The sequence below is a fragment of the Chelonoidis abingdonii genome, chromosome 5 (assembly GCF_003597395.2).
Source record: "Chelonoidis abingdonii isolate Lonesome George chromosome 5, CheloAbing_2.0, whole genome shotgun sequence".
In the NCBI taxonomy this organism is placed as follows: domain Eukaryota; kingdom Metazoa; phylum Chordata; order Testudines; family Testudinidae; genus Chelonoidis; species Chelonoidis abingdonii.
This window is the reverse complement of record NC_133773.1, coordinates 120244796-120272722: the sequence shown is the minus strand read 5'-3', so window position 1 is coordinate 120272722 and position 27927 is coordinate 120244796. Positions and strand designations below refer to the sequence as shown.

Here is a 27927-nt window from a genome sequence, read left to right as displayed (position 1 = left end):
CCCCTGCCTATCGGAGTGGGGCAGCGCCCCACTAGACAGACAATATCATTGCTGAAGAACAGGCTGGCTTTCATGCTGGAAGAAGTACCACAGAACAGATTTTCAACCTTCATGTTCTGTGTGAGAAGTACTTACAACATGAGCAGGACATCTACTAAGTCTTTGTTGACTTCAAGAAGGCGTTTGACAGAGTATGGCATGAAACTCACTGGGCAACCATAAAGCAGTACAATGTTTGTCATAAGTTTATTCTTACCATTAAACAACTGTATGGCAAGGCCGGCAGTGCGGTTCTCGACAATGGCACAATAGGAGAGTGGTTTCACACCACTATTGGAGTTCGGAAAGGCTGCCTTCTTTCTCCCATACTGTTCAACATCTACTTGGAGTGCATAATGACTGATACCCTAGTAGATCACATATGCACAGTCAGCATTGCGAGACAAACAATCTCAAATCTTCGGTTCGCTGATGACATTGATGGCCTGGCAGGCAGTGAAGATGAACTTGCCAACCTTGTGAAACAATTGGATGAAACCTCCATAAAATATGTCATGGAAATCAGTGCAGAGAAAACTAAGCTGATGACAAACAAACATGATGGGATCAGCTCACATCACTGTCAGTGGACAAGAGCTGGAGACAGTGAAACAGTTCAAGTATTTGAGGGCGATCATCTCTGATGAAGGATCCAAGGCAGAAATTTGGGCAAGAACTGCACAAACAGCAGCAGCAGTGGCAAAGCTAAAGCCAATTTGGAGGAATAAAAACATCTCCCTGTAATCCAAACTGAAATTGTTGCATGCATTGGTCATCTCCATTTTTCTGTATGCGTGTGAGACGTGGACCCTTATGGCAGAACTCAAATGGAAAATACAGGTAGTAGAGATGAGATACTTCCATAAAATCCTGGGCATCTCCTACATCAACCACATCACTAATGAAGAGGTCTGCAACATCATCACCCAATGTGCTGGGTCATATGATGATCTCCTGAAAACTGAGAAGAAGCGCAAGCTGAAGTGGTACGGTCATGTAACATTATCATCTAGCCTATCCAAGATCATCCTCCAAGGGACTGTACAGGTAAAGAGAAGAAGAGGTAGATAGAACAAGAGATGGATTGACAACATAAAAGGGTGGACAGAAATGGACTTTGCGGAGACTCAAGCACTGACACACAATTGCCAGGGGTGGAGACAGTTGGTTAATTGCTCATCAGTGATGATGCCCCAACAACCAATGGGGTTATGGGAATGATGATGATGATAGACGCAGGTCCTGGCTTTTTTATGCATAAAACTGGCACAAGTGGGCCGTGGAGTTTTTATAGTATGTTGTTGGGGCGGGGAGGGGGGCGCTCAGGAAGAAAAAAGGTTGAGAACCCCTAAATTAGACCAGTTGAAAGAAAAGAAAAGGAGTCAAAGAGGACTGACAGTTTGTCAAAGATGTAATACTAGAGGGTTAACATCAAACTATTCCAATGCAGAGGAAAGATAAGAAGAACCACAGGAAGCCAGTGTGGCTGCACAAGTAGCTATTTAGCCATCTAAAAACCAAAAAGGATAATGTAGGAAATGGAAGGAGGGGCATGTCACTAAGGAAGTATACATGGGAATAGCTCAAGCATATAGGGACAAAATCTGGAAAGCCAGGGCAAGAATGAGTTACAGCTGGCAAGAAATGTTAGAGACAGCAAGGTGAGCTGGTAATGGAAGATGATAGAAAGGCAGAGCTTCACAATGCCTACTTTGCTTCACTCTTCTCACAAAAAATAACGTGACCAGACGACTAACAAAGTTACCATAGACAATAAAGGGGAAGGGATGCAGATCAGGATAAGTAAAGAACTCCTCAGAGAATGAATTCAGGTCAGGGGGGGCCTAATGCTATTCAGTCTAGGGTGCTGAAAGAATTAACTGAAAAAATCTCAGTGCCACTAGCAATAATACTTACAAACTCATGGATGACAGGAGAGGTCCTGGAAGACTGGAGAAGGGCTAACATAGTGACTGTCTTTAAAAAGGGGGGAAAGGAGGAGCCAGGAAACTATAGACCCAGTTGGCCTTGATACCTGGAAAGCTACTAGAGCAATGTATAAAACATTCAGTTTGCAAATACCTGGAGGATGAAGGGGTGACCAGTAGCAGCCAGCATGGATTTACTAAGAACAACTTGATTTCCTCCTTTGGCAGGGCTTGGTGGATAGGGCAATATATCTGGATTTAGTCCCACAAGACATTCTGATAAGTAAGCTGGAGAAATGCAGGCTCAGTGGAACTACCATTAGGTGGTCACATAATTGGTTAAATAACAGCAAACAAAGAGTAACTATTAGTGGAATTATGTCCCATTGGAAGGAGGTCTCAAATGAGGTTCCACAGGGATCTGTTCTGGATCTGGTGTTATTTAACATCTTTATTAATGACCTGGATGTAGGAATAGAGAGCAAACTGATTAAATTTATAGATGACACAAACCTGGGGAGAGTTGCAGACAATTAGGAGGATAGAACTAAAATTCAAAGAGATTTTGATCAATTGGAGAACTGGGCTATAGGCAACAAAATGAAATTCAACAAAGACAAACGTAAGATGCTACACTTAGGAAAGAAAAAACAAATGGACAAAACAAGAATGGGGAATAACTGGCTTGTCAGCAGCTCTGCTGTGGAGTATGTGGGAGTTGTGGTGGATCACAACCTCAACATGAATCAACAATGTGATGCTGTTGCAAAAAAAGCAAATGCAGTTTTGGGTTATATTAACAGGCGTAGCATGCAAGTCACGGGAGGTGATAGTAGTGCTCTGCTTGGTGCTGTTTAGACCTCAGCTGGAGTACTATGTCCAGTTTTGGTCACCAGTGTATAGAAAGGATGTAGAGAAAATGGAAAGGATCCAGAGGCGAGTGACAAAGATGATCAGAGGGATGGAATGGAAGCCTTGTGAGCAAAGGCTGAAGGAACTGGGTATGTTTAGTTTGGAAAAGGGGAGATTAAGGGGGGGGATGTGATAGCAGTCTTCAAAGACTTGAAAAATTGCCATAAAGAAGCTAGAGAAAAGTTGTTCTCTCTTGCCACAGAGAGCAAAACAAAAGGCAATGGGTTCAAACTATAGCATAGCGGATTTAGAGTAAAGCTCAGGAAAAATTTCCTAACTGTAAGAAAAAGTAGGACAATGCAACAAACTGTCTCAGATGGTTTATACACAACAAATCCCTGAATCTTGGCAGGGTTTAGACTAAATGACCCTGGTGGTCCCTTCTAGCCCTATGATTCTATTGCGGTGTCTTTAAGAGCCATGCGGCTTTTGGGTTCACCTTCACTCTTCCAGGCAGAAGTTAATGCTATGAGGAGCACCATTAACTTTGGTGGGGCCGTACAGTTAGTAGGGGAGTATGCCCCACAGAACAGCTGCTTCCCTGCCTGTTAGCAGTAGATAAGTATGTTGCATTTTTCTATTAGACTTTTGTAGTTATAAATGATGATAATAATTAATTGAAACATTTTCCTCTGAGTTGTGTGTGAAAGGAAGCTTCTGTACAGTAATTGGAGAGTATGCCAGTTTTATAAATTAGATTAAGCTTGTTTTATAATATTGTGATACTTTTCTATATCTTTTTCAGAACAAAACACAGCATAGTTTGACTGCATCATTCACCATAACAGGAGAGGAAAAGACTAAGGTAACACTGAATCATAGATAACTGACTATATGTAGTACTTCTAAGGATTCTTCTGTGTACCTATTTTGGGTAGTAAGAGAGAGCTTTCTGGGTGCCAAATAGTGACTCTCTTACTATAAAAAAAAAGTCCCATTGAAGTCAGTTACAGGAATTTAAATTAAAGAACTATTTGTGTGAATAAAGGAATCACAGTTTGGCCTTTGGTTTGTTTGGCCATTGCTGATTACTGTGAATTGCAAATGAGGTTTTTCCTTCTATTACCCAAACAGAGCAGTTAGAAGAGAGACTTATATTTAACCACCAGAATTTTTAATGTGAAAGGTCTGTGGTTTTATGCAATATTCAGATCCAGTTTTCCAAATGGAAGGTTGTGCAACCCCAGAGAATGGCGATGAGCATGCTAACTTGCTGCTGGGCCTCTCCAGCATGAATTGGGCTTTTTGTTTCCAGTGCTCATTCCAGAAGGGTGCAAGTTCTCTTACGTCTACTGAGGAGTGGCACTAAATGCTATGCTGATTCAAATACCTGTGCTGGGGGACTGGATGGGTAAAAATTCAGCAGAAGAGGAATAGTTTAATTTCCATCCTGCTCTTTGACCATTCATCCCTCCAATGTGTATTTCTGTCCTTTACTAATGAAATATGTGGCTTCTAATGGTTCAGATAAGCCTGCAGAATAGCACTGATTTCAGCAAGCAGTGCTGTTTGTCCCTCCTTTTTCCATTAGAGAACTTCTCCCTGCATCTATTGCTTCCCTTGCTAGAGTAATTTCTTCACCTAAACTCATTCTCTGTCTCCCCCATCTCCTCCCCCCTTTTGTTACTCACACAGGCTATTTCATTGTAGGGAATCTTTATTAAGTAGTGGTGGCGAGAGTGGTGGGAACATTGATCACTTGCACTCAGGCAGAAGAAAATAGTTTATTTCTCCCCAGATCTGTGTTGCCATGGTTGTGTCATTTAAAGTCTAAAGGTCATATTGAAAGGACAATTGCAGAACAAGTTGAAATGGAGAGGAAATATTGCAGACGCGTACTGTGTAGAAAGCAGCAGCATTTGTGCAGTGTTTGAGTAAACAGGAACTGGCATTCCACTGTGAAGGTGAAGTTATGGAATCTTCAAGAAAAGTGAGAATTAAAGGGCTACTGTGCACATTTGATCTTTTCTTTTCTGTTTTGTGATTTGTAAGGGGAAAAGAATTACTAGCAAATACTCCACTGTCTCGGATTTCTTAAAGTGAAAGGAATAACAATATGTCCAGGTTACTTTCAGAATTGAAATTGTTTCTTCTGCCACCAGTAAGTGTTGGCTTGACCTTTGAGCTGATTTCATATTTTTACATAGTCAAGAAAAGTTTCAGGGCAGATAAAATATTTTATAGATTTGGAGTGAAAAGCACCTAAGTCGCATTTTCGAAAGGGGCTGAGGAGCCTAAATGCTTGTCAAAACAGGGACACCCAGGAAGGTTAATACAAATTAACTAAAGGCATGAATTTAATGTGGGTTAGTTAAACTGTATTAAACTCCTGTATGTATATTCTTACTCAGAATTAAAGTGGCCTTAGTTCAGTTTAGTTTAATTCTCACCGTTTACAGGACTACATAATGCGAACTAGGTACCATTTAATTCACTCCCACAGGGACTACGCAGGGCAGTTATAGCACAGCACAGCATAGCACACTAGTATGTGCTCCAGTTCACACCCCATTGGTCCAAACTGGGGAGCCATGTAGACAAACCCATAGGCTCATAAGTGCCTAAGTTTCTTTTAAAACTTTTGAATGCTCAGAAGTTCCAGAATTAGGGTTCTCTGAACATTGCTTGAAAAAGGAGATTAGAATAAAATATTGAATAGCTGCTCCTTAAGTGAGCACCATCTATCCTGTGCACTGAATGAGGCTGGGATCCTGTGGGGAAAATAATATTTAACCATATAATTAAGCACTGTATAAATAATGCATACAGACAAGGGGACCAAATAAAGGTTGCACAGTCAACCTTAATTCTGGCATTTCCTAGTTTTTGAGTGCTTGACTTCGCAATTTAAAATAATGTTCTTTTAATGTAATGTTTTGTATGTAATGTAATTTTGGCTGCTTTCAAAGTGAGCAGTGTTTTCTCCTATTGAAAAAATAAGTTAATAAGATGGTTTCCTTTTGCTCTTCATTTGCTCCCCTTTTCCCATCTATTTTATTCCTACCCTAATGCTTACTGATCGAACAGAAGTAGAAAGAGTTAGGAGATGGACCACAAAAATTATTAGAGGCTTGGAAAGACTGCTGTATATGGAGAACATGTGCATATTGGAACTGTTTTAGTTTAGAGATGGGACAGCTAAATGGGACCTGGGAGATGTAACCAGAATAATGATTGGTATATTGGAAGAGGTAAATATATCTTACTGGACTAGTTTCTCTTGGTGGAAGAGACAAGCTTTCAAGCTCCACAGACCTCTTCTTCAGGTCATGGATGTAAATCAGGAGCTCTTATTTTCCTTTTCTCGCAATACACAAACAAGGGATACTCAGTTAAATTGAAAGACAAAGAATTTAAAATTTATAATGTGATATTTTTTTCATAGTGCATTATTAAAGTGGGGGATTGAGTGCCACTGAATAAGAGCTTAGAAGTTTTTGAAAAAACGGACATTTAAATGGCTAATAACAGTATTCACAGTTATGTTAGAGAGAACCTTTTAAAAAATTAGTTCTCATGCTAAAGGGCATTAGTCATTCATTAACTGACAGGTTAAGAAAAACATTCTTTATGGATAGCTTATACATTTGTCAGCTGTTACTGGCCATAGTTTGAGACAAGGTGCTGGACTACTGGTCTGATTCAGTGCTGCAATTCCCACAGAATATTACTATAACTTCAAATCCTGTACTACTTTTTTCCAGCTCTGGCCTGATTCTTAGACCTCAATGAGATCTGCAAAACAGGCAATATTCGAACAAAACTGATTCAACCAATTTTTTGAGATATGCATGCACAGCATTTCTCATTAGAACTTAAGGGAAAACAGTATGTTGTATATTCTGTTGTTTAAAAATACATTTATGGAGCTCAAAAAGGCTGAATGGATTTTGTTTTCCACACACAATATTTCCTTCTGGGCTGAGACTAAGTATGAAATGTTTCAGAAAAAAATTGGATTTGCATGAGAAAATTATGAGTAATGGGAAAAAAGAGGTGGGTTGTAGTTCATCCTTAGCAGCAGCTGTCACTGATGTGCCCGGTCTAGTTTCTTATATGCAAAACTGCCCAAATCCAAGTGCATACAATCTATATGAAGGCAATGGTTTTATATATCTGGCAGTAATTTAACCTTTAGCACAGTGTGCTAAAGAATTAATTCTGTATTTATGACAGTGCCATGTTTTAAGTTAGTCCCAAAGAACTGTCAACCCTCAAATGGTCTGATTACTTACTTGGTTGACATGCCACTCTTTAAAGTTTTACGAACCTTGTGCATTTTCTCTTCTGCTTCATTGGAGAAAAATGCTTGGTTGCCTATAACAAGTTAGTTCCATGGCCTAGAAAAAAATGTGAGTTCCATTTGAGTGGCATGTAGATGCCTTGCAGCTCTGCTCGTTAGGGTCTGTGAAAACTACTTGCCTCTGTTTCTGGCTGAATGTTTTTAATGCTAAGTAAGAAGCTGTTTAGATAGCAAAAAGTGAATGCAAAAAGTTCTCCTGTTATGTGCATCCCATGGTGTGCATAATAATAAATACTCTGCACACCTATGGCCTGACTTTCCGTCATCAGCACCTTACAGCTTCCATTCAAGTTAATGGGAGTGAAACATCTCTGAAAATCAGATCAATAATGACTTCTGGAATATCACACCAGGAATCAGTGGCAGGAGTAAGAGAGAGAGAGAGAGAGAGAGAGAGAAAGCATAACATAAACCTTCGCTAAGCAATTGCTTAACTGATTACCCATACCACCTTTCTTCGGTTTCTCTGAATTTCTGTTGCTTAATGGTGGATGGTGACTTTGTTTTAATGTTTTGACTAAGGGCATGTCTACACTACAAATTTTTGTTGCCACTGCAGTTAGTATATCTCTTGTACGCGTGCATACTTGTCTCCTTGTGTCGGTGCTGGGTACTCACCAAGAGTTCTGATATTGATGCACAGTGCAATGCACCATGGGTAGATATCCCAGTGTGCAAGCCGTCACTGTCCAGCCCACTTTTGGGAAGCTTTGGCAATCCATGGTGGGGCCACAGGAAGGTGCCTGGGAGCAAGGGGTCAACTTCCCAGCATGCAACTGTCTCCACCCCATAAAATATCATCTATATCCCATAATTTTTTCTTAATCACATGAATTCACATGGCCTGCCTCTGGCAGAAACTTAGAGCTTAAACAGCTCTGCACTATTGTCATAAGCGTTGCAAGCACAGGACGCGCGATCCTCCACTATTTGCAGAGCTGCAAGAATAACCGAATCATCAGAGCACGTGGTTTGTTGCAGGACAGATTTCTGTGGGACATAGTGAGAACCAATTCATGGTTGTTGGTGGCATTCATGGAACAGCTGCAGACAGTGCAGCGCCACTTCTGGACCTGAGAAACAAGCCCTGACCAATGGGATTGCATTGTAATGCAGGTTTGAGATGATGAGTAGTGGCTGCGGAACTTTTGGATGCACATGGCCACATTTCTGGATCTGCATGCTGAGCTTGCTGCAGCCCTCCAGCACAGGGACACCAGAATGAGAGCTGTACTGACAGTGGAGAAGCAAGTGAAGATCACATTGTGGAAACTTGCAACACTAGATAGCTACCTCTCAGAGGGAAATGAGTTTGCAGTTGGGAAATCCATTGCAGGAGCAATTGTTATTCAAGTGTGCAGGGCCGTTTGTCGCCTGCTGCTGCGCAGGACTTGATTCTTGGCAATGTGCTGGATATAGTGGATGGATATGCAGCAATGGGGTTTCTGACCTGCCGTGGAGCAATAGATGGCGCACACATCTCTAGTTTGGTACCAGACCAGCTTGCCACAAAGTACATCAACAGAGAGGCTACTTTTCTGTGGTTATGCAAGCACTTGTGGATCACTGGGGATGCTTCACCAAATTTAGTGTGGATTGGTCAGGGAAGGTGCATGACACTCACACCTTTAAGGACAGAGGACTTTTCAGAAATCTACAAGACGGGACTTTTTCCCCTGACTTTCAGATTACCATTGGCAATGTTGAAATGCCAATAGTCATCCTGGGGGACCCAGTCTACCCCTTGCTCCTGTGTATTGTGTAGCCGTATGTTGGCCAACTTGACAGAGGCAAGGAAAGATTCAACTACCATCTCAGCAAGTGCAGAATGACGGTGGAATGTGGTATTGGTAGATTGAAGGGTTCCTGGTATTGCTTATTCACAAGATTGGATCTCAGTGAGAAAATTAGCCCAATGGTCATGGCTGCCTCCCGTGGCCTGCATAATAGGGCGAAAAAGCAAAGAGAGAAAAGTTGCTGCTTGGGTGGAGGGCAGAGATAGAGTGGCTCTGAGTTTGAACCGTGAGACACCAGGGTTATTAGAAGAACTCAGTGAAGTGTGCAACGCAGAGCAATATTGCTCAGGGAGGGTTGGAAGCTCTTTAACAGGGAACTTCAGGAACACTTTGCGGTGTTCTTTGCTGTACCTGGCCCTGCAGTTTCGGTGCCTGTTAAGAATTGTATGGTGCTTGATATACATCTATGAGTACAACCCTGTCAGTGCATCTATTAATTTTGCGGTGCTTGCTGTACATTTATTATTATTTCACTACATTTGTCATTGAGCCTGTGAGTTATGTCGCACTGTACAGTAACAAGTAAGTGGAGGCTTTTGGAACTGCTAGGCACCCTGCAGCAATTGTTGTGAACTAATAAAGATGACTTCTGTTCCAAATAATGGAATTTTGTTCAGTAACAACAGCATCTGAAAAGAACAATCTGTGCAATATAAAAGAAAATACATTTAAAACTTAATAAAATAATAGAACTTTTCAAGAGGAAAGAACATTTATGACCATTTTAGCTACGCATGGCTAGCATGGCTTTCACAGGTCAGTGTATGTGGAGCTGTCATTGTCCTTAATGCCCCACCGGGGTGGAGTAGAAGGAGTAGAGATATAGCTGGTGATACCATGTGGAATGTCAAGTGGTGTGTGAAGGGAGGTGCTACTATAGAGATGTCCATAGACTGCAAAGGGATTGTTGAACATGTAGGTTCACAGGGGCTGCAGAATCTGTGTTTGCTGCTGGAGAAGACCCATTATATCCTGATGCATTTCCCTCTCCTTTTCCTGCTGTGCCTTTCTTCTCTCCATTCTGTCCTTCTCCAGGCTGTCTGCAGTGTTCGCCCTCCAGGCCCTTTATTCATGATTGAAGCAGCACTAACTTGCAGAACCTCACTGAACATGTCATCCCGAGTCCACTTGTTTCTTCTCCTTATCTGGCACAGGCATTCCACAGGTGTGGCGGGGGAACCCTCAGGGCTGCAACAGGGGAAGCTGCAGATAAAACACGGAGGTACCGTCGTCAGTATAGTCACAACAGAAAGTGAAAGTTAAGATTCTCTTCGCTTGCTCCCCAAAACAAGATGTGCTCGTTGGCACTTCTGCTTCTGCATGATTGTGCACAACACCTGTCAAAGCTGAATCCCCACTCTGTCACTTTGAGTACGGAAGTGGGGGCCCACAAGGATTTTAAAAATTAATACTTGCCACTCCAGGCTTAAACTCAAAGGTTACACATTTTCTCTGAACTTGGCTTGGTAAATGCTGCCGCCACCCAAATGCAAAAAAAACCCCTTGGATCCAGGAAGGAGCACTTGGGAATTTCTCCCTGTGGGGTATCCTCAAGCCCTTTCACCCTGGAGAAGAGCTGAGGAAGAAAACAAAGGAAATCAGCTGTTGTTTCCAGTTAATCAAACAACATGCACAAACCTCTTATGACACCAAAAATCCAATCCTGTTCTTAAAAAAGGTAAATTTTATTAAAAACAAAAAGGAAGAAAATACATCTGGAACTTAGGCTTTTGCTAGATTTTAAAAGAGAAATTCTAAAAATTAAGCACCCAAAATAGCTTCTTGGGGGTTATCTTAAAGGTTACAAGCGAACAAAAACATCTGGAGTTAGCACAGAAGAGTCCACAAGCCTTAAAAAATAAAATAAAAAAATAAACAGAAATAAACCTAATTGTGTCTTCCTAAACATTCCTAATTACATATTTGGGTTGTTAAAAGTAGTTCTAGATATGATCTGATGGTTTTCCTATCTGGTTCAAACTTGACACAGCATTCCTGCTACTCATCTCTTCAGCCCAGAGAGAACAACAGACAAAGGGAAAGTTTCTTTTCCAATTTTAAAAGTTCTAGCCTTCCCATTGGCTCTTTTTGGTCAGGTGCACCCCCTCCCCTTTCCCTTTCCCTGGGGGACTTTTTAATCATTTACAGATAAAGCAAGTAAAGAACAGCTACCAAGAGGGATTTTACAGCTAACTGGCTGGCTGGGTGTCCATCAAAGGGAGCTACCCTTCCCCCCACCCCTTCATTTATCACAGCACCACTCACAGCCCCAGCCATGGTGAGTGTGGCACTCCAGAGGTGTAGGAAATGAGGAGAATATCACTCATTTGCATGAAACTGAGTATAGGGCAATGGCACCAAATACTGGCACCATTTTCCAGAGGCGGGGTGATTTTAACTGATATCTCACTCCTGAGGGCAGCAAAGGCAGAAAGAGCACAGCTGTTGGTGTCCCGGGCTCATATGCTGTTAGCCTCTGTACTGCAGTGGTGCCTGTCAAATTTATCGCCCAGACTCCCTCCATTCGCATGTCTGCTGTTGTCTTCTTCCTTCATCTCCTCATTCTCCTCACTGTTCAGGCCAGAGGCCTGTGGCTTGGGCTCCTCGGAAGTATCCACAGGCATGGTGAGGTCTTTGCCAAGTATGGTATGCAGCTCTTTGTAAAAGGGACAGGTCTGTGGCTCAGCACCAGATTGACCAGCCTTCTAGTATGTCAGTTGAGGTTCCTTCGCTTTCACACAGCACTGCTGCTGGTCCCTATTGTAGCCTCTCTGCATCCCTTGTGCAGTCCGCTTGTAGATGTCGATGTTTCCACAGCTGCTTCGAAGCTGTACCTGCACAGCTTCTTCTCCCTACAGGCCCAGGAGATTCATTATCTTCTGTCTACTCCAAGCCCCAAAGCGTGTCACTGTCATGGTCAGCTGGGCGGTTGAACACAACAATGGAGAACTGCTAGGTGTGCTCACCAAGCTAGGCAATGAGGAAAAGGCATTTCAAAAATGCACAGGCCTTCCAGTCTGCAGGACCCCTGCGTAGCATCAGGGATGTAAGTTTTGAATCCTGGTCTGTAGGCCTATTAGGCACTAGTAAGTACCAACCTGCCATACAGTAATCTGCTAATAATTGTGAGAATGTCAGAGTTTAGCTTCTAGAGATGCCAGTCCTGGGATCCTGGGATCTGATTGGCAGAATGCTGGGGGTCCTGACTGGTTCCCTGCTTCTACTTAAACCAAGCACGGTAATAGGAAGTTCCCCCTGCTTAGGGCTGCTTCCCTTGCAGTGCCTGCTCCTACTACCTGTTGCTGATCTCCTGGTAACGTGACCCTGCTTGCCTCCTGCTCTGATCACTAGGTCAGACTGCCCACGTCCCAGTCTGACAGGCAGTGGAGTTCACAATTGAGACCAGACAGGTCAGTGTCGGCATTGTGGGACAGCTCCTGGAGGACTGTTAGGGTTGACATAGATAGCACAGTGTCTGCATGTGCTGCGTCAACTTCAGTTCTTTGACTATGACTCAGTGCTTAACCAGTTGTGTTACTATGTTGACATAACAGGGCGCTTATGTCAGTGGGAGACAAATTCGTGTATGCAGTGTTGTAGCCACATTGGCCCTAGGATATTAGAGAGACAAGGTGAGTGAGATCATATCTTTTATTGGACCAATTTCTGTTGGTGAGAGAGAGATGCTTTCAAGTGGTCTCTCTTGCCAGCAGAAGTTGGTCCAATAAAAGATATGATATTACCTCACCCACCTTGTCTCTCACATGTATGTGTAGACACATGCACAACTAGGACAATCTAAGGTGGCTTATGTTGACCAAACTTTGTAGTATAGACCAGACCTCAAAGTCCCACAGAGTAGGGTCTCACTTGTGCCAAGTGGCTATCAACTCTAGTGTTGCTAACACAACAGAGGAAAAACCAATCTGAAACTAGATCTCAAGACAGTTTGGTCAATTATTTACATCAGCTCACCAAGTTCTCCTTCCCATGATATGTAGTAGACAACCCTGTTTTAACCTGCTTGCTCACAAACTATATTAGTCCTATGATCTGACTAACACTCTTGACTTTCTAACACAAACTCCTACATTTATGACAAACTGTATGGACTGAATGCTGTTCAAGAAACTTGCACGCTTGATCTCATTTTATGTCTGTATACACTTAGAACTTGAAAGTCAGTATCAAACCATTAACTATGGTAGACGCATGTACAGTGTTTCACAATCTCAGTTACCACTAGCTTGTTCAGTTTCAAAGCTATTTTACAACAATCTCAATGGGAACCTGATACAAAACAGGAACACACATTGTAACTGTGTGACAATCTTTAAAGCACATTCTCAAGCATGTACACTTCCTTTATAATTAGCTACTTAACTTCAAGAAGTGGTCAGTTGACTGATTGAGTTGTCACACAAGAGAAGATCTCTGTTACTTACCACTAGGTCTTCGCTCAGCCATCAGATTTTAGCTCAGTTATTGTTCACAGCGGGAGCTGACACTGCAAACACAGGTTGAATGAAGGATGGACATGACCTTTTCCGCTGTGCTAGAGGGCAACCTGAATTGCTGGACTTCTAGAACTTCCCAATCTTCTCTTTTCCAGGTGTCTTTGGCTTTCAGGTAACAATATGCTGAAAGAGAGAGGCCATTTCATCCTATTTCTACTAGGTGGTCCAACTTTGTTCCTCTTCTTGGAAGTGCTAGCGTGGACGAATTATGGTGACACAGGCTTCTTCTGAAGAGTTGAAAGGTTCTGTGAAAATGAGTTGTCTGCTCTCACTATCCAATCAGAGAACAAGATATCACCTTTTGAGTTCTTACGACTGGGGCTTGAATCATCCAGTCTCTTTGTGCAACATATCTTGTTACACCAGTTTGTGTAAGACAAGCTAGCCATAGCTGTTGATACAACCAACATGGCACATACCTTGAACATAGGCAAGTTTGCTCTGGTCAGCTACTTACCTCCCCAAGTTACTTTCCTTGGGCCCCTCTGCAGGGCGTCCCTTGAACAACTTTGCAGTTATGCACGCTGAAGGTGTAATTTCTCCAGCAACACTCTGTTAGCTGCTGAAATGTCCAGCTTAAAGTTCATACAGTTTTTACAAAGTCCATCTATATTCTTGATGCTCTCTACATCAACTGGTTAAAAGACAGGAAACAAAGTGTAGGAATAACTGATTAGTCTTTAGAATGGAGAGTGTTAAATAGTGGTGTCCCCGAGGGGTCTGTACTAGGCCCAGTCCTGTTCAACATATTCATAAATGATCTGGAAAAAGGGGTAAACAGTCAGGTGGCAAAATTTGCAGATGATACAAAACTACTCAAGATAGTTGCATCCCAGGCAGACTGCAAAGAGCTACAAAGGGATCTCACAAAACTGGGTGACTGGGCAACAAAATGGCAGATGAAATTCAGTGTTGATAAATGCAGAGTAATGCACATTGGAAAACATAATCCCAATTTGTAGTGAGGGGGCCTGGTCTCCCTCCTTGATGGATAGGAACAGGAAGAAAGCCGTGACCGCCCCTAGTGGGCAGAGACGGGACATCCGCAACCGGCCTGCTGGAAGCAAAGGGCAGGACAGGAACCGGAAATATAAAAGACAGACCCTCCAGCTCAGTTGGGACAGAGCTGCCAAAGGACCAGGACCTCTCTCCCCTGCTGCTGGAGCTCGGACCTGATGGTTACCACTACAGCGCCAGAGTCCTGGAGGGACTGTCAGAGCTGCCAGGCAGTGGGGCTGCCACTAGCTATTTACCCCAGTGAGACAAACGATGACCCCAGAACCCAGGTACCCCCTGAATGGGAGTGTAGGAAGGAGCCCAGGGAAGCCGAATAGGGTTTGGCTGGGTTACTGACTGCAAGCCGACCAGTGTGTTGCCCGGATTTCCCCGCTGACCAAGTGGTGGACCACTCTGCCACTATTAAGGCCCTGGGCAGGGATGCAGTGGAGTCAGCTGGGTCTGCGTCCCCCCTGTTATCCCACCCCTGGGAGTGGCAGCCTCCCCATCTTTAGGCCAAAAGGCTTGCAATAGTCTGCCACCCGCTCAAGCTAGGATGCCAGACGGTTTTGATGTCTGTCCTCCAGAGAACTGATCCCTTAGACCAGCGTTTCTCAAACTGAGTCCATGGACCCCGGGGGTCCCTGAGGGTACTCCAGGGGTCCGCAGGCCCTGCTGATCAGCTCCTCCCCTCTCTCTTCCTCAGCTCCTTCCCCTTCCTCCCAGTGCCTCCTTCACACCGGGGCGCAGTGGCCAGCACGTCCCTGTGGCCCAGGGGTGAGAGTTTCCCATCAGCCAATGGGAGCTGCGGGGGAAGAGCCTGTGGGCAGATTCAGTGCACGGAGACCCCCCGCCTAGGAGCTGCTGCCAGAGGGATGTGCTGGTCACTTTATGGTGCTGCTCGAGGTAAGTGCCACTCCTCTCACCCCCTCCCACACTCCAATCCCCTATCCCAGCCCAGAGCCCGCACCCAAACTCCCTCCCTCACCTCACCCTCTGCCCCAGCCCTGAGCCCTCTCCAGCACCCACATTCCCTCCCAGAGCCCACACCCCTCCTGCTCCCAAACTCTCAGCCCAGAGCCTGCACCAGTTAAAACGTTCGTTTACTTCACTCTGTGATTAACTGTCCTTTTATACTCTTTGGTTTCAGTCCCTTTTATTTATGGCTTTTTTTTCAGCACAGGTGTTTTTCACTAACTTGGTAGCATAAGCATGCTTGATTGCAAATATTAACCTTAAACTAAAAGAAATCAATATGAACAGAACCCCTTCTTTTCTTTACATGATTGCCCTTGACATTAAAATTTACAATATTTTGCTCAAAGCTGTATCACTTATCTATATAAAAGGAAGTTGATTATAACTTCATTTAATCATAATATATTTTTCACTGCTATATATACCATCATCATATAATGTCTTAGTGTTTGATATGAGTTTATTTATATTTTTGAATTCATTCATTCATTCACAGACAGAGGGGACATCTCTCCAACAGCACCAACAGTACATTGTTGTGAAAGTTTGCAGAGACCTAGTTTCCTCAGACAGTCTGAAGATATCTTCCCATTAGACCTTGAGTGTGGGGTGTGTTCCCCCCCCCCCCAGTTATTCCCCCTTTTTTTCTAAATAGCCTGGATGCCTGGGCAATTCCTAAATGATAACTCAGAACTTTGGGGCTTTAGTTAGTACACACGGATGATAATATCTACAAGAAGTTTGTTTACTGTTTTTGTCCTCTGATTCAGCAAGATACTTAAGCATGTTACTCATTTCAGACACATAAGCGGTCCCATTGATTTCATTTGGATTTCTAACATGCTTAAAGTTAGGCATATGCTCAAGTATCTTGCTGACTTGAGGCCTTCCCCACTAGCGGCTAAATCATGCTCATCTTTCTCATGTGAGTGGTCCCGTTGACTTGAGATTTGTTTTATTTAGATTTGTATTAACTTTTATACAAAAAACCACTTATTAAATACTCTAGCTGCCTTTGATAAAAGTTAGTTTTATTTGATTAAAATATTATCAGCTAACTCCTAACCAAAACCCTATCCCTATACTCAGACTCCCAAAACAGTCCCCATCATACCCCTCCAACAGTGTATGTAAATCGCTATGCTTCACAGCATGCCCAGAAGATTGACAAACAGGCTATTTCAGATGGAGGGATGTGTGGGAAGTTGGGCATAGTCTGGGGGCTTCTCGTGGCATATGCTCTATTGCAAATTCCCACTGTTTGAAGGTGAGAGATCTCCATCTTGACAATCTCTGCGGAGCACAACTGTAGCAGAGCGCAGGTGAGCATTGTCCTGGTGTCGTCATTGTCCTCACAGAGCAACCTAGGTAATTAGAGGACTGGAGACATCAACATCTGAGGAATTACTTTTAAAAGATATAAGTATGTATAGGTTAGCTAAGTGACTATTCAAAGTGTGTGTGGAGTGGAGGGGATAGAAGTCTGCAGCTCTGTGAAAGGCATAAGGGAGAGGGGTTGTTGGACATTATACAATACTGTTACAAATGAAGATGATACAAATGAATGTTTGATATTTCTGTGCTGAAACATGTAACTTTAATTAAACCCAGAAAAAGACTCATGTGGGGTTTGCAGTAGGGATAATACCAGGAGGGAGTGAGAGTGATATTAATGTCAGCCTGTACTTTCTGGATGTACTTTTTAGGAGTAGAAGATAATACAAAGGGACATAGCTGGTAGTAATTGGCTGAAATTCAGAGGGGAGGAAATTTAAGATGAGAAAAAACTTCTAGATATTAAGATGTTAGTAATTCATTAGTGAAATGGGTAAATGACTTGGTTCTCTTTCATTTAGTAATTTCAGGCATTGATGGGCATATGAAAGGAATCAAGACGTAGTAAAATTATTCATCTAACTATTTAACTCATTTATACTAATTGATTTAAATGCTCCAAGTGTTTCATTATTGCAGAAGAAGTATGACTGAAAATAATACAAATTTTTGTCAGTTAGATTGTCAGTCAAGAGCTTTTCAAATACAATACTGTGAATTGAGCCTTAGGACCCGCTTTCTAAATCTCATAAAGTGGCAAATTAATGGCCTGTGTTAATGGTTCAAGTATCTTCTAAATACAAAGAAGCTACTAAATCTGAACTAGGATAGACTATTTTAAGTTTGGGGATGATTCTTTCTTTAGTAAACTGCACCATAGTCCAGAAATATATTAAATATATTAAACAGTCAAAATGTGAGTTAGGTTTGCAGGATTTTGGCCCAAACCGGAATATAAGGTACTAAATTCTGCTCTTTTAGATTGGCATAAATCCATTTGAAAACAAGTGCCAGATTTGATAAATGCTTCACGCAAACACAGTTGCCATTGACTTCATGCCATTGACTCATGGAGTGCTTTCACACTGAATGTACCACGCTTACCAGTCGGGATGTTAAGAAATAGAATGCACCATGCTTAGAGATCGCATGTTAGTTATTTAAAAGTTGCAGCCATAACAAATGTGATTCCTATGCAATGAAACATTACCACAATGGCTATATGTTACATTTAATCCAGAGATCTCGGAGTTGAGTTATATATTGCCATTCTTCTGTGAGACATTATGCCCATTTTATAGAAAAATAAAGTGAATTGAAAAGAGTTTTTAATTAATCCCTAACCCTAAGGATGTGATTGAAGGATATATTTGAAAAGGAAGGCAGTTTGGCTTGTGGTTCTTGACTCCTGGATTCCATTCCTGATTCTGGCACATGCAGTTAGCGTAAGTGTGTGAGGAAAATTGAGTAGCTTTGCCACTTATGAATAAAACCACTCATCACAAACATATGCTGATAGAAACCTTTTTACCTCACTGATTATTCTGTTTAGGAGAAAATTTTCAAAAGTGGCCTCTAATTTCATGTGCAGCTTCAGACTGGGTTTCAAAGTTGCTGAACATTTCCAGCTGCCATTAACTGGAATTTGGAATACTTTGCACCTCTGAGAATTAAACAATAAGTATTTAGTCCCTCAAAAGTTGCATTGCCTAATATTTAACTTAGGATAATTTCTGTAGCTTAGTTTATGCAGTTGGTGAGTCTAGATGATCATAATGGTCCCTTTTTGCCTTAAAATTTATGAAAAAATAAACCATTTTTTAAAATCTTAATAGAATTATTGTAATTATGTCTTACTACTTAGTAATTCCATATTCTTGTGAAGATTGTTAAAAGTAACGTTCTGTGCTGTTTACAGCTATAATCTGTGTCTGATTTTTGTGCATATGTAACTCTGGGAAGAAATATCGTTTACATATTACATTCTTTCAATTTCAGATTTTGTACAGCCATGGCATCCATGCTTCAGGATTCTTCGTTGCTTTTGTTATTTCTTTTGTATTAACATGTGTTGCATTTTTTGCTGTTTACCAAACTAGAAGATTAAAATGGAGTTTCCTTAATAAAAAGCAGGTGAGTCATATATTCTACAATAAAACTTTCTCATCTTCTCATAAATAGTATCTTGAAATGGTTTCCAGAGTTAAGAAATGCAGTGACTAGCCTGAAATTTTGAAAAGTTGGCAGTGGAAAGATAAACTGAGATATTCAGTCAGAATCTAAGCTGATATAAATCTGTATAGCTCTATAGTGTTTGGCATGGTCAGCCTTAGAGAGAGGAATCTAGGACTGGCCATAATCATATATCACATTTTAAAGGTGTTAATCTATGTCTACAGTATGTGTTAAATTGTGTTGAAAAAAGTGGGAGGAACCAAGATAACTCTCCCGCAAGACGTGCGATGGAACTCAGTAGTGGACTGTTTTGAGCACTGTGTCAAGAACTGGCCTAATCTGATGACAGTTTGTGAACAAAATTGTGAAAAAATAGATGGCACTGTCACAGCCAAAGTTCTCAACATTGGGCTTCAGAGAAGTGTTGAACACATGCTGAGTACTCTGAAGCCTATTTCTGTAGCCTTGAACAAAATGCAGGGAAATAGCTGTTTTGTTGCTAACGCTGTTGAAATTTGGAAGGAACTGAGTGAGATCTTAAAAATAGAAATATGCAATGAAAGAGTTAAATTACAAGCATTAAAAAAACAGTGGGACAGGCACTATCTGCAGCTCATTTTCTTGCATATTTTCTCAATACTTGGTACTAGGGTCAAACCTTAACTGCTGAAGAAGAGGAGTTGGCTATGACATGGACTTCCAGCAGTCATCCCTCCATAATGCCAACTATAGTAAACTTCAGAGCTAAGGGTGGGAATTTCACCATTTAAGAAATATGTTTGCTGATGTTTTAAAGAAAGTCACACCAGTGAACTGGTGGAAGTCACTTAAGCACTTGGATTCAGAGACTGTTGAAGCGATAATCTCACTTTTAACAGCAGTAGCGTCTTATGCTGGAGTACAAAGAATATTTTATTCCTTTGGACTAATTCATTTCAAATTCAGAGATCGTTTGGGACCTGAAAAAGCAGGAAAGCTTGTTTTTCTTTCAGATTATGAACACGAAAATGAAGGTGAAGACGACTGAGTTAGCTGCAGAAGCCAATATTTTAAGTTTCTCGTGTTGACCTGGCTGACATAGTTGATTTTAATTTTTTTAAATATTTCATTAACTATTTTAGTTAAAAACAATTTTAACAAAAACAAACCTGATTTTAAAAAACTTGAATGTTTAACTAAATTCAAAAATTCATATGCTTGTTTTGTTAAAATTTTATATATTTACTGTTGAAGAAAAAAAATCCAGAATAAATAACGTTGTTGTTTTAGTTAAATAAAACAATTTAAATGTCTGGTGATGTTCTCCTCCTAATACAGCATGGCAAGAAAATCTTCCAAATATTAATGATTAACTTGTTGAATTGAAGATATTTATAAAGTCATTGGGAGGTGAACTATCTGCTTCAATTACCTTTGGTAAATGGAATAACCAATCATTCATTTTCTGATATAGCTATAAAACTAATCTGAAAAGTTTTCAAAATAAATCACTTCAAAAATGTATAGCATGTACCTTCTAAAAATGAAACCTATATCTATCTCTGAGTTGTGAGGAATATATATTAAGGTTATAACAACCAACAAAAATGCATTTTTATATAAGAATCTATAATTTAATTGAGTCTTCCTGACTAGTGATTTAAATCATGATTGAAATCAATTTGATTTAAATCAAATCCACCCTGGATTCCACTCTCAGCACATTAAGTGCACCATAGTCCAGGCATATGCTCTAATAAATGATGCAGATGAAGAGGACAAAGAGAGATTCTATACAGGATTGAGTAATGTAATGAAAGAAATACCAAACCACAATCTTGGTCTGGTTATGGGAGATTTTAATGTCCAGATTGGAAAGGAAAGACGAGGTAGGAAGACAATCATTAGTCCACATACAACTGGAACAATGACAGACAATGGCACAAGACTTCTTGAATTTTGTGCCAAAAACAATCTTAGCATCTGCAATTATTTCTTCCAACATAAAATCATACGCAAAATGACATGGATTTCACCGGATGGCCGTACACAGAATGAGAAACTATATCTGTGTTAGTCAGAGGTGGAGAACATCAGTGTTAGACATAAGAGTATTCAGAGGAGCAGATATAGGGAACAGTCTCTATTTGCTGAAAGCGAACATCAAATAGAAGTTTAAAGTGCTTGAAAAGAAAGAACACAGACTCAGATTATTCAATACACAGAAACTACAAGATCTCAGGTTACGAAAAGAGTACCAGATAGAGGTCAAGAATAGGTTTGAGGCCCTAAAAGATCGAGAAGAAAACAAAGTGGAAAAATACTAGGATCTTTTCAAAACAGCTATGCTAGAAGCAGCTGAAAAGATAATTGGCAGAGAGGAACCAATAAAGAACATTGGATCTCAGAAGAAACATGGAAAATTATAGACAAAAGAAAAAGTAAACAAAAGGATCTAGTACTACAACATGCAACTGAAGAAACAAAACAAACCTACAGGAACTTTGACAAAGCAATAAAGAAACAATGCAAAAAAAGATAAGTGAAATTGAGTAGAAAGTAAGGCTAGTGAAACTGAAGAAGCAGGAGAAAGAAATGATACAAGAACAGTCTACAGGATCCTGAAACAGTTACCAGGATATGGATCAAAATTCAGAAGTGTCCCAGTGAAAGGGAAACAAGGAGAAATTTTGAAAACACATGAGGAACAAGAAAATAGATGGATGGAACACTTCAGAGAAGTGCTAAACCAACCAGAACCAATTACAAAACTGGAATTTAACAATGATAAACCATTAGACCTGAATATAGATGTATCTGAAGTAAAAATCAAAGAAGTAAAGCATTGCAGAAGCTGAAAAACAGCAAGGCATCTGGTTTGGATGGAATTCATCCTGAGATGCTTAAATATGGAGGTGAAGATGTGGAATCAGTCATCTGTTTGCTGTGCAACAAAATATGGGCGGAAGAGAAAATTCTGGAAGAATAGGCCCTCGATATCATAATCAAGTTACCAAAGAAAGGTGATCTAAACAGTTGTTCAACTTGGAGGGCAGTAACACTTCTATCTGTCACAGGAAAAGTATTAGCAGCCGTCCTCCTGAACAGAATGAAAAGAAGGTGGATATCATCCTACGTGAACAACAATCTGGATTTAGACAAGGGAGATCGTGCACAGATGCTATTTTCACCCTGAGATGGATTATTGAGAACACAATTGAATTCCAAAGCAGTCGTGCTATCAATTTTGTGAACTTTCAAAAGGCATTAGATAGTGTAAACGTTGTGAAAAATTGTGGAACAATATGGAATTGCAAAAAAAATACATTATGAAGGCATTCTACGTCAACTCAAAATGCTGCATTAAAATGGAAATTGGATTGAATAAGCCATTCAGTATCAAGATAGCTGTAAGGTAGGGGTGTGTCCTGTCTCCTTTTTTGTTTATGCTAGTCGTTGACTATGGATTATGGTTCTAATGGGGGGGACTTCAATCACCCTGACATCTGCTGGGAGAGCAATACAGCAGCGCACAGACAATCCAGGAAGTTTTTGGAGAGTGTTGAGGGCAACTTCCTGGTACAAGTGCTGGAGAAACCGATTTGGGGCCGTGCTCCTGTTGACCTGCTGCTTACAAACAGGGAAGAATTGGTAGGGGAAGTAGAAGTGGGTGGCAACCTAGGCAGCAGTGACCATGAGATGGTTGAGTTCAGGATCCTGACAAAAGGGAAAGGGAGTCAGCAAAATATGGACCCCTGGACTTTTCAGAAAAGCAGAGCTAAAGCTCCGTTAGGAAACTGGTGGGCAGGACCCCTGGGAGGCTAATATGAGTGGTCAAGGAGTCCAGAGAGCTGGCATATATTAAAGAGCCTTATTGAGGGCGGCAGGAACAAACCATCGCCAATGTTGTTTGGCAGAAGAGGAGCAAACTATGCAGGCCAACCAGCTTGGCTTACAGTGAAATCTTTGGTTGAAGTGAAAACTCAAAAAAGGAAGTTACAAGAAGTAGAAATGTGTACGATGATTAGGGAGAACAGTATAAAAATATTGGCTAGAGCCTGCAGAGTGTAATCAGGAAGGCCACGGCATACATTGGAGTTGCAGCTAGCCAGGGTTGAAGGATAAAGAAGGTTTCTACAGGTATGTTAGCAACAAGAAGACAGAAAAGTGTGGGACCCTTACTAAATGAGGGAGGCACATAGTGACAGATGATGTGGAAAAAGCTGAAGTACTCAATGCTTTTTTGCCTCGATCTTCACAGACAAGGTCAGCTCCCAGACTGCTGCACTGGGCACACAGTATCGGGGAGTAGCAGCTTTCAGTGGTGAAAGAACAGTTTAAGGACTATTTAGAAAAGCTGGCATGCAAGATCCATGCAGATTATTGCATACAAGGGTGCTGAGGGGAGTTAGCCTGATGTGATGGTGAGCTATTGGCCATTATCTTTGAAAATTCATGCAATATCTGGGGAGGTCGTGGACAATGAAAAAGCAATCATAGTGCCCATATAAAAAAGGAAAGAAGAGACACCTGGGGAATTACACGACTCGGTCCAGCCTCACTTTAGTCCCAGCAGAATCATGAGCAGATCCTCCAGGAATACATCTTTGAAGCACTTGGGATGGTAGAGGAAGGTGCTTAGGAACAGTCACTTGGAGGCTCAGACTAGATGATCATAGCTGGTTCCCTTCTTACCTACAGTTCTAGTGAGTCAACAATGGATTCACCAAGGGGCAAGTCATGCCTGACGAACCTGGCTTGCCTCCTATGAGGAGATAACTGGATATGTGGAAGCAGTGGATATGCTGGAGGGTAGGATAGGGGTCCAGAATGACTAGGCCAAAATTGGGATGATGGGCAAAAGAAATCTTGATGAGATTTAAGCAAGGACAATGCAGAGTTCTGCACTTAGGAAGGAAGAATTCCATGCACTATCGCAGCTGGGACTGACTGGCTAAGCCAGCAGTTCTGCATGAAAAGGTCTGGGGTTACAGTGGACTGAACAAAGCTGATAGAGTCAGCAGTGGTGCCCTGTTGCCAGCCAAGGCCCAGTGGCATCTTGGGCCTGTATTAGTAGGCAGCCTTGCTAGCCAGATCCCGAGGGAAGTGATCTATTCCCTCATATTGGCACGGTGAGGCCACCTGAGTATTGTGTCCCAGTTTTGGTCCTCGCCCCCCACCCCACTACAGAAAGCATGTGGAGAAATTGGACGAGAGTCCAGCGGAGGGCAACAAAAATGCATTAGGGGGCGGGCACCTGACTCAAGGAGAGGCTGAGGGAACTGGGTTTTTTAGTCTCGCAGAAGAGAAGAGTGTGTGGGTGGGATTTGAATCAGCAGCCTCAATTACCTGAAAGGGGGTTCCAAAGAGGAGTGATCTAGATTGTTCTCAAGGGTGGCAGATGACAGGAACAAGAAGCACAGGTCAACGTTGCAGGTGGGGGTCTTAGGTTGATTATTAGGAAACACTATTTCCTCAGGAGGGTGTGAAGCACTGGATCGGGTTAACTAGGGAGGTGTAGATCTCCTTCCTTAACTTGAACAAAGCTTTTTGCTGGGATGATTTAGTTGTGTTGGTTCCTGCTTTGAGCAAGGGATTGGACTAGATGACCCCCTGAGGTCTCTTCCAACCCTAATATTCTGTGATTCTAAAACAATTGACAGTGATACATATGGCCTAAAATGGAACAATTCAAGGTTATTTGATCTAGATTTTGCTGACAAAATCGCTCTTATCAGTGAAGATGCCAATGGACTACAAAAATGCACAAACCAGGTAAAAGAAGTAATGGAGAAGATAGGTTTGAGATACAATGCAAAGAAATGCAAAATCATGTTGAAGGGGACTATAGTGACAGAAATCAAAATTGAAGATAAAGTGGAGAAGGTGGACAATTTTACGTATCTTGGAAGTACCATCAGCAAAGATGGTACTAGTTCCGAGGAAATCAGAAGAAGAATCGAGAAGGCAGATGCTGCATTTGGAAGACTCAGAGACATCTGGCAACTCAAAACCATCTCCCTCAAGACCAGACTGAATGTGTACAAATCAATTATTAACGCCATCACAACATATTGCAGTGAGACATGGCAACTTACTGAGAAAGGCATGCAAAAGCTGGATGGATTTCATCACAAATGTCTGAGAAGAATATTGGGAATAACATATAGAGATAGGAAAACAAATGAAGAAGTCAGAAAAATTACTGAACAAAGTACTCTCTCATAAATAATCTACAAGAGAAGACATCAATGGCTGGGACATGTGCTGAAAATGGAAAAAGAACTCTTACCAAATACCACCCTTGAATGGAAGCCAGAAAACCCAAGAAGAAAGAGAGGAAGACTGTGAATAGCATGGAAATGAACAGTTCTGAATGACATCAAGCACCTTAATGTGAAATGGGAAGATTTGGAGAGAAGGGCAGTTGACAGGCAAGGATGGCAAATGTGGGTTGCCCAATGTGCAGCAAAGCATGGGATGGACTAAGGTCTAAGGTAAGGTCCTCCTGCCTAAGAACACTCCCTTGACCTAACACATTCGAATTGGTCCTGACTCCTCTGTTAGTGCCAATTAGCAGGTCTTCCATGGTCCTGCTCAGCCTGCCTCTGCAATGCCACTCCTGCACTTCTGGTGGCCCGGGTTCCCTGTTAGCACTGGAATGTCCTGGCAAGTCATACACAAGCTTAGCATTCTCTGTCCTTTCTCCTTTGAAGGAACGTAAGAATTCCCTCGTGACATAGCGTAGCTTTGCTGCCAAAGGCCACAATATTGATACTTTTTAGCATCCGAGAAATGCTACTGTTACAGCCTCCTTCCTTCAGACTATTTTTGTAGCCCACCAGGAAACAACTAAGCCTAAAAGTGAAATACGGTTGTTAAAATGTTGCAGTTTACAGAATATCAAGGGGCCAGTTGGTATGGGGTTTGGTGTCTTGTACTAGTTACCTATTTCTTCATTAAAGGCTGGCCATCATTTGGAGAACATAAGTGTTCAAGGTACTGGAATGGAAAAGAGAAGTGGCTTTCCAGTCCTGTGCCAGAGAGATGTTTCTGCTGATGGTCAACGCTGTATATCTTGCTCAGTGGAGAGGTAAGGTGAGCTATGAAGGTGGACCAAGTACATTTGACCTGTTGTTAAACCTGAAGAACCAGCTTGAATTTCTTCTACACTGAAAATTTGCTGAATTATGCTTACAGGACTGGGAGGCAATTTGAGAGGAAATTGACTGTATTCTCAGCTAGCAGAAGAGGTACAAAGAACCACAGAGAACATCAACACATCCCCCAACCCCCACTTCATCACCAGGAAGTTTTGGCTCCTGTGTCCAGTGAACAGTATTTGAAAGGAACATGGAAACATAACACCACAAGTGTATTTTCTTCCCAGAACTTTTGGATTAGCACCACAAGCCAGTTGTACATAGCTAAAGGACGGGGTGCTGTGGTTTTGGAACCATGAGAGTGGATGCTTCAGCCAGCCACCCCCACTTCTCCTGGCTTCTGCGGAGTGGCTCAGCACAGGAAGAGGCCACACACCAGGGACTGGGAACAGTAATAAACATTTGCAGTGGTCACAGGGAGAATGGAACACTGACTTTCCTCGGACAAACAGAAGAGTTCCGTTTCCCTTCCCAGACCTAGGCAGGCCCTCACCCAAACCTCCAACCCACCCCTACTCTCCTTCCATGCAGCTCTTGTTTGGAAGGTGAAGGAAAGAAGGTGTGGAGAGAGGTGGTTTGGGGTCTTTGGACAATTGTAAATGTCATAAAACGGTTTGTTCTCCACCAGGTCCCCTCTTTCCCTCCCTTTTCCCCTCTGGTCGATGTGGCCCAGTGACTGTTCAGACTAAGAAATGCACAGACACAGGGACACAGTAACTGCATATTAATAATCTGTTATAGCTTCCTCTAAATGCTTTATGATGGTTCATGTTTTTTCAACAAATCATTGATTTATAGCTGTCTTGCTTGGGGACCATGTCTTGGTAGAGCATGGGTGGGGGCTGGCTTCAGGCATGTATTACCAGAGCAAGAGAGGCTATTTTCAAGGAGTAAATCCTTACCAGCCTTGGATTCTGATTCCTGCTGCAGCTTGAGGTTCCTCAAGGGAGGCTTCCTCAACCGAGTCCTCCGGGTAGAGGTGCAGAATAATGTGCTCTTCTTCCTCTGAAGTCCCTACTGCCTCCTCTCCCTGCCCCGAATGGCATCCGCTTGTACAGTGAGGCTAGCGGGATTGAGGAAACGGTCATGATTTACTGTAGTCTCAGTTCACTCAGCCCTGGAGAGCACCCAGGCCATGCCACATTGGAGGCATATATACGCACACCCCTCATGCATACTAGCTTTCATGCACTATGCTGTCCTTCAGGACTGTGCTTCAGGGCTTCAGATGTGAACAATGCGGGCGGGAATATGGAACAATAATGCACATGTGTCAGGTACAGTTGCAACTGTAGACATAAATTTAGACTAATGTTCACCTGGAGATGAGGATCTGATATTTCAACTATAAACCTCCACATTACAGAATAAACCTTCAAGAGAAAAGCGTGCAAAGCCATCTTTATGTATCAGAAAAGAGCAGCAAAGGGAGGAGAGGGAACAATATTCTGTTGTCTTTGCAGTTCACCTTTTGTAAACAATTCTTTCCATGTCTTTTTTTAACTTTTGTGTCTCGTGAGTTTCTGCTGGAAGAGTCCTACAAGTGGTGAAGAGAAGGATGGACATGTATCCTATTTGAATTTACAATAAAGATTGTATTTATTGTAAAATAATGGCTTACTAAGAGAGAGAAACTTCCATACTTATCTGTGAGCATCATGTTTAAAAAATGTCTCTATTAACCTTTTAATTTCTCTTCATTCAGAAGAAATCACAGTAAGTGAAAATAACTCAAGTCAGACTCCCTTTTATGAACAAGGCTTGATGCTGAAATCATAAAAGTGTAACAGAATCGTCCCAGCACCA

At 41.9% G+C, this 27927-nt stretch overlaps 1 protein-coding gene across 1 annotated transcript in view; it reads left to right on the top strand.

Annotated features, from left to right (window-relative positions):
• EVC2 (EvC ciliary complex subunit 2) overlaps positions 1-27927 on the top strand; it is a 164538-nt gene that overhangs the window by 33806 nt on the left and 102805 nt on the right. Inside the window, exons 7-8 of the mRNA XM_075066163.1 lie at positions 3625-3684; positions 18803-18937. Coding sequence (XP_074922264.1) covers positions 3625-3684; positions 18803-18937 — 195 coding nt within the window. The remainder of the gene's footprint in view (positions 1-3624; positions 3685-18802; positions 18938-27927) is intronic.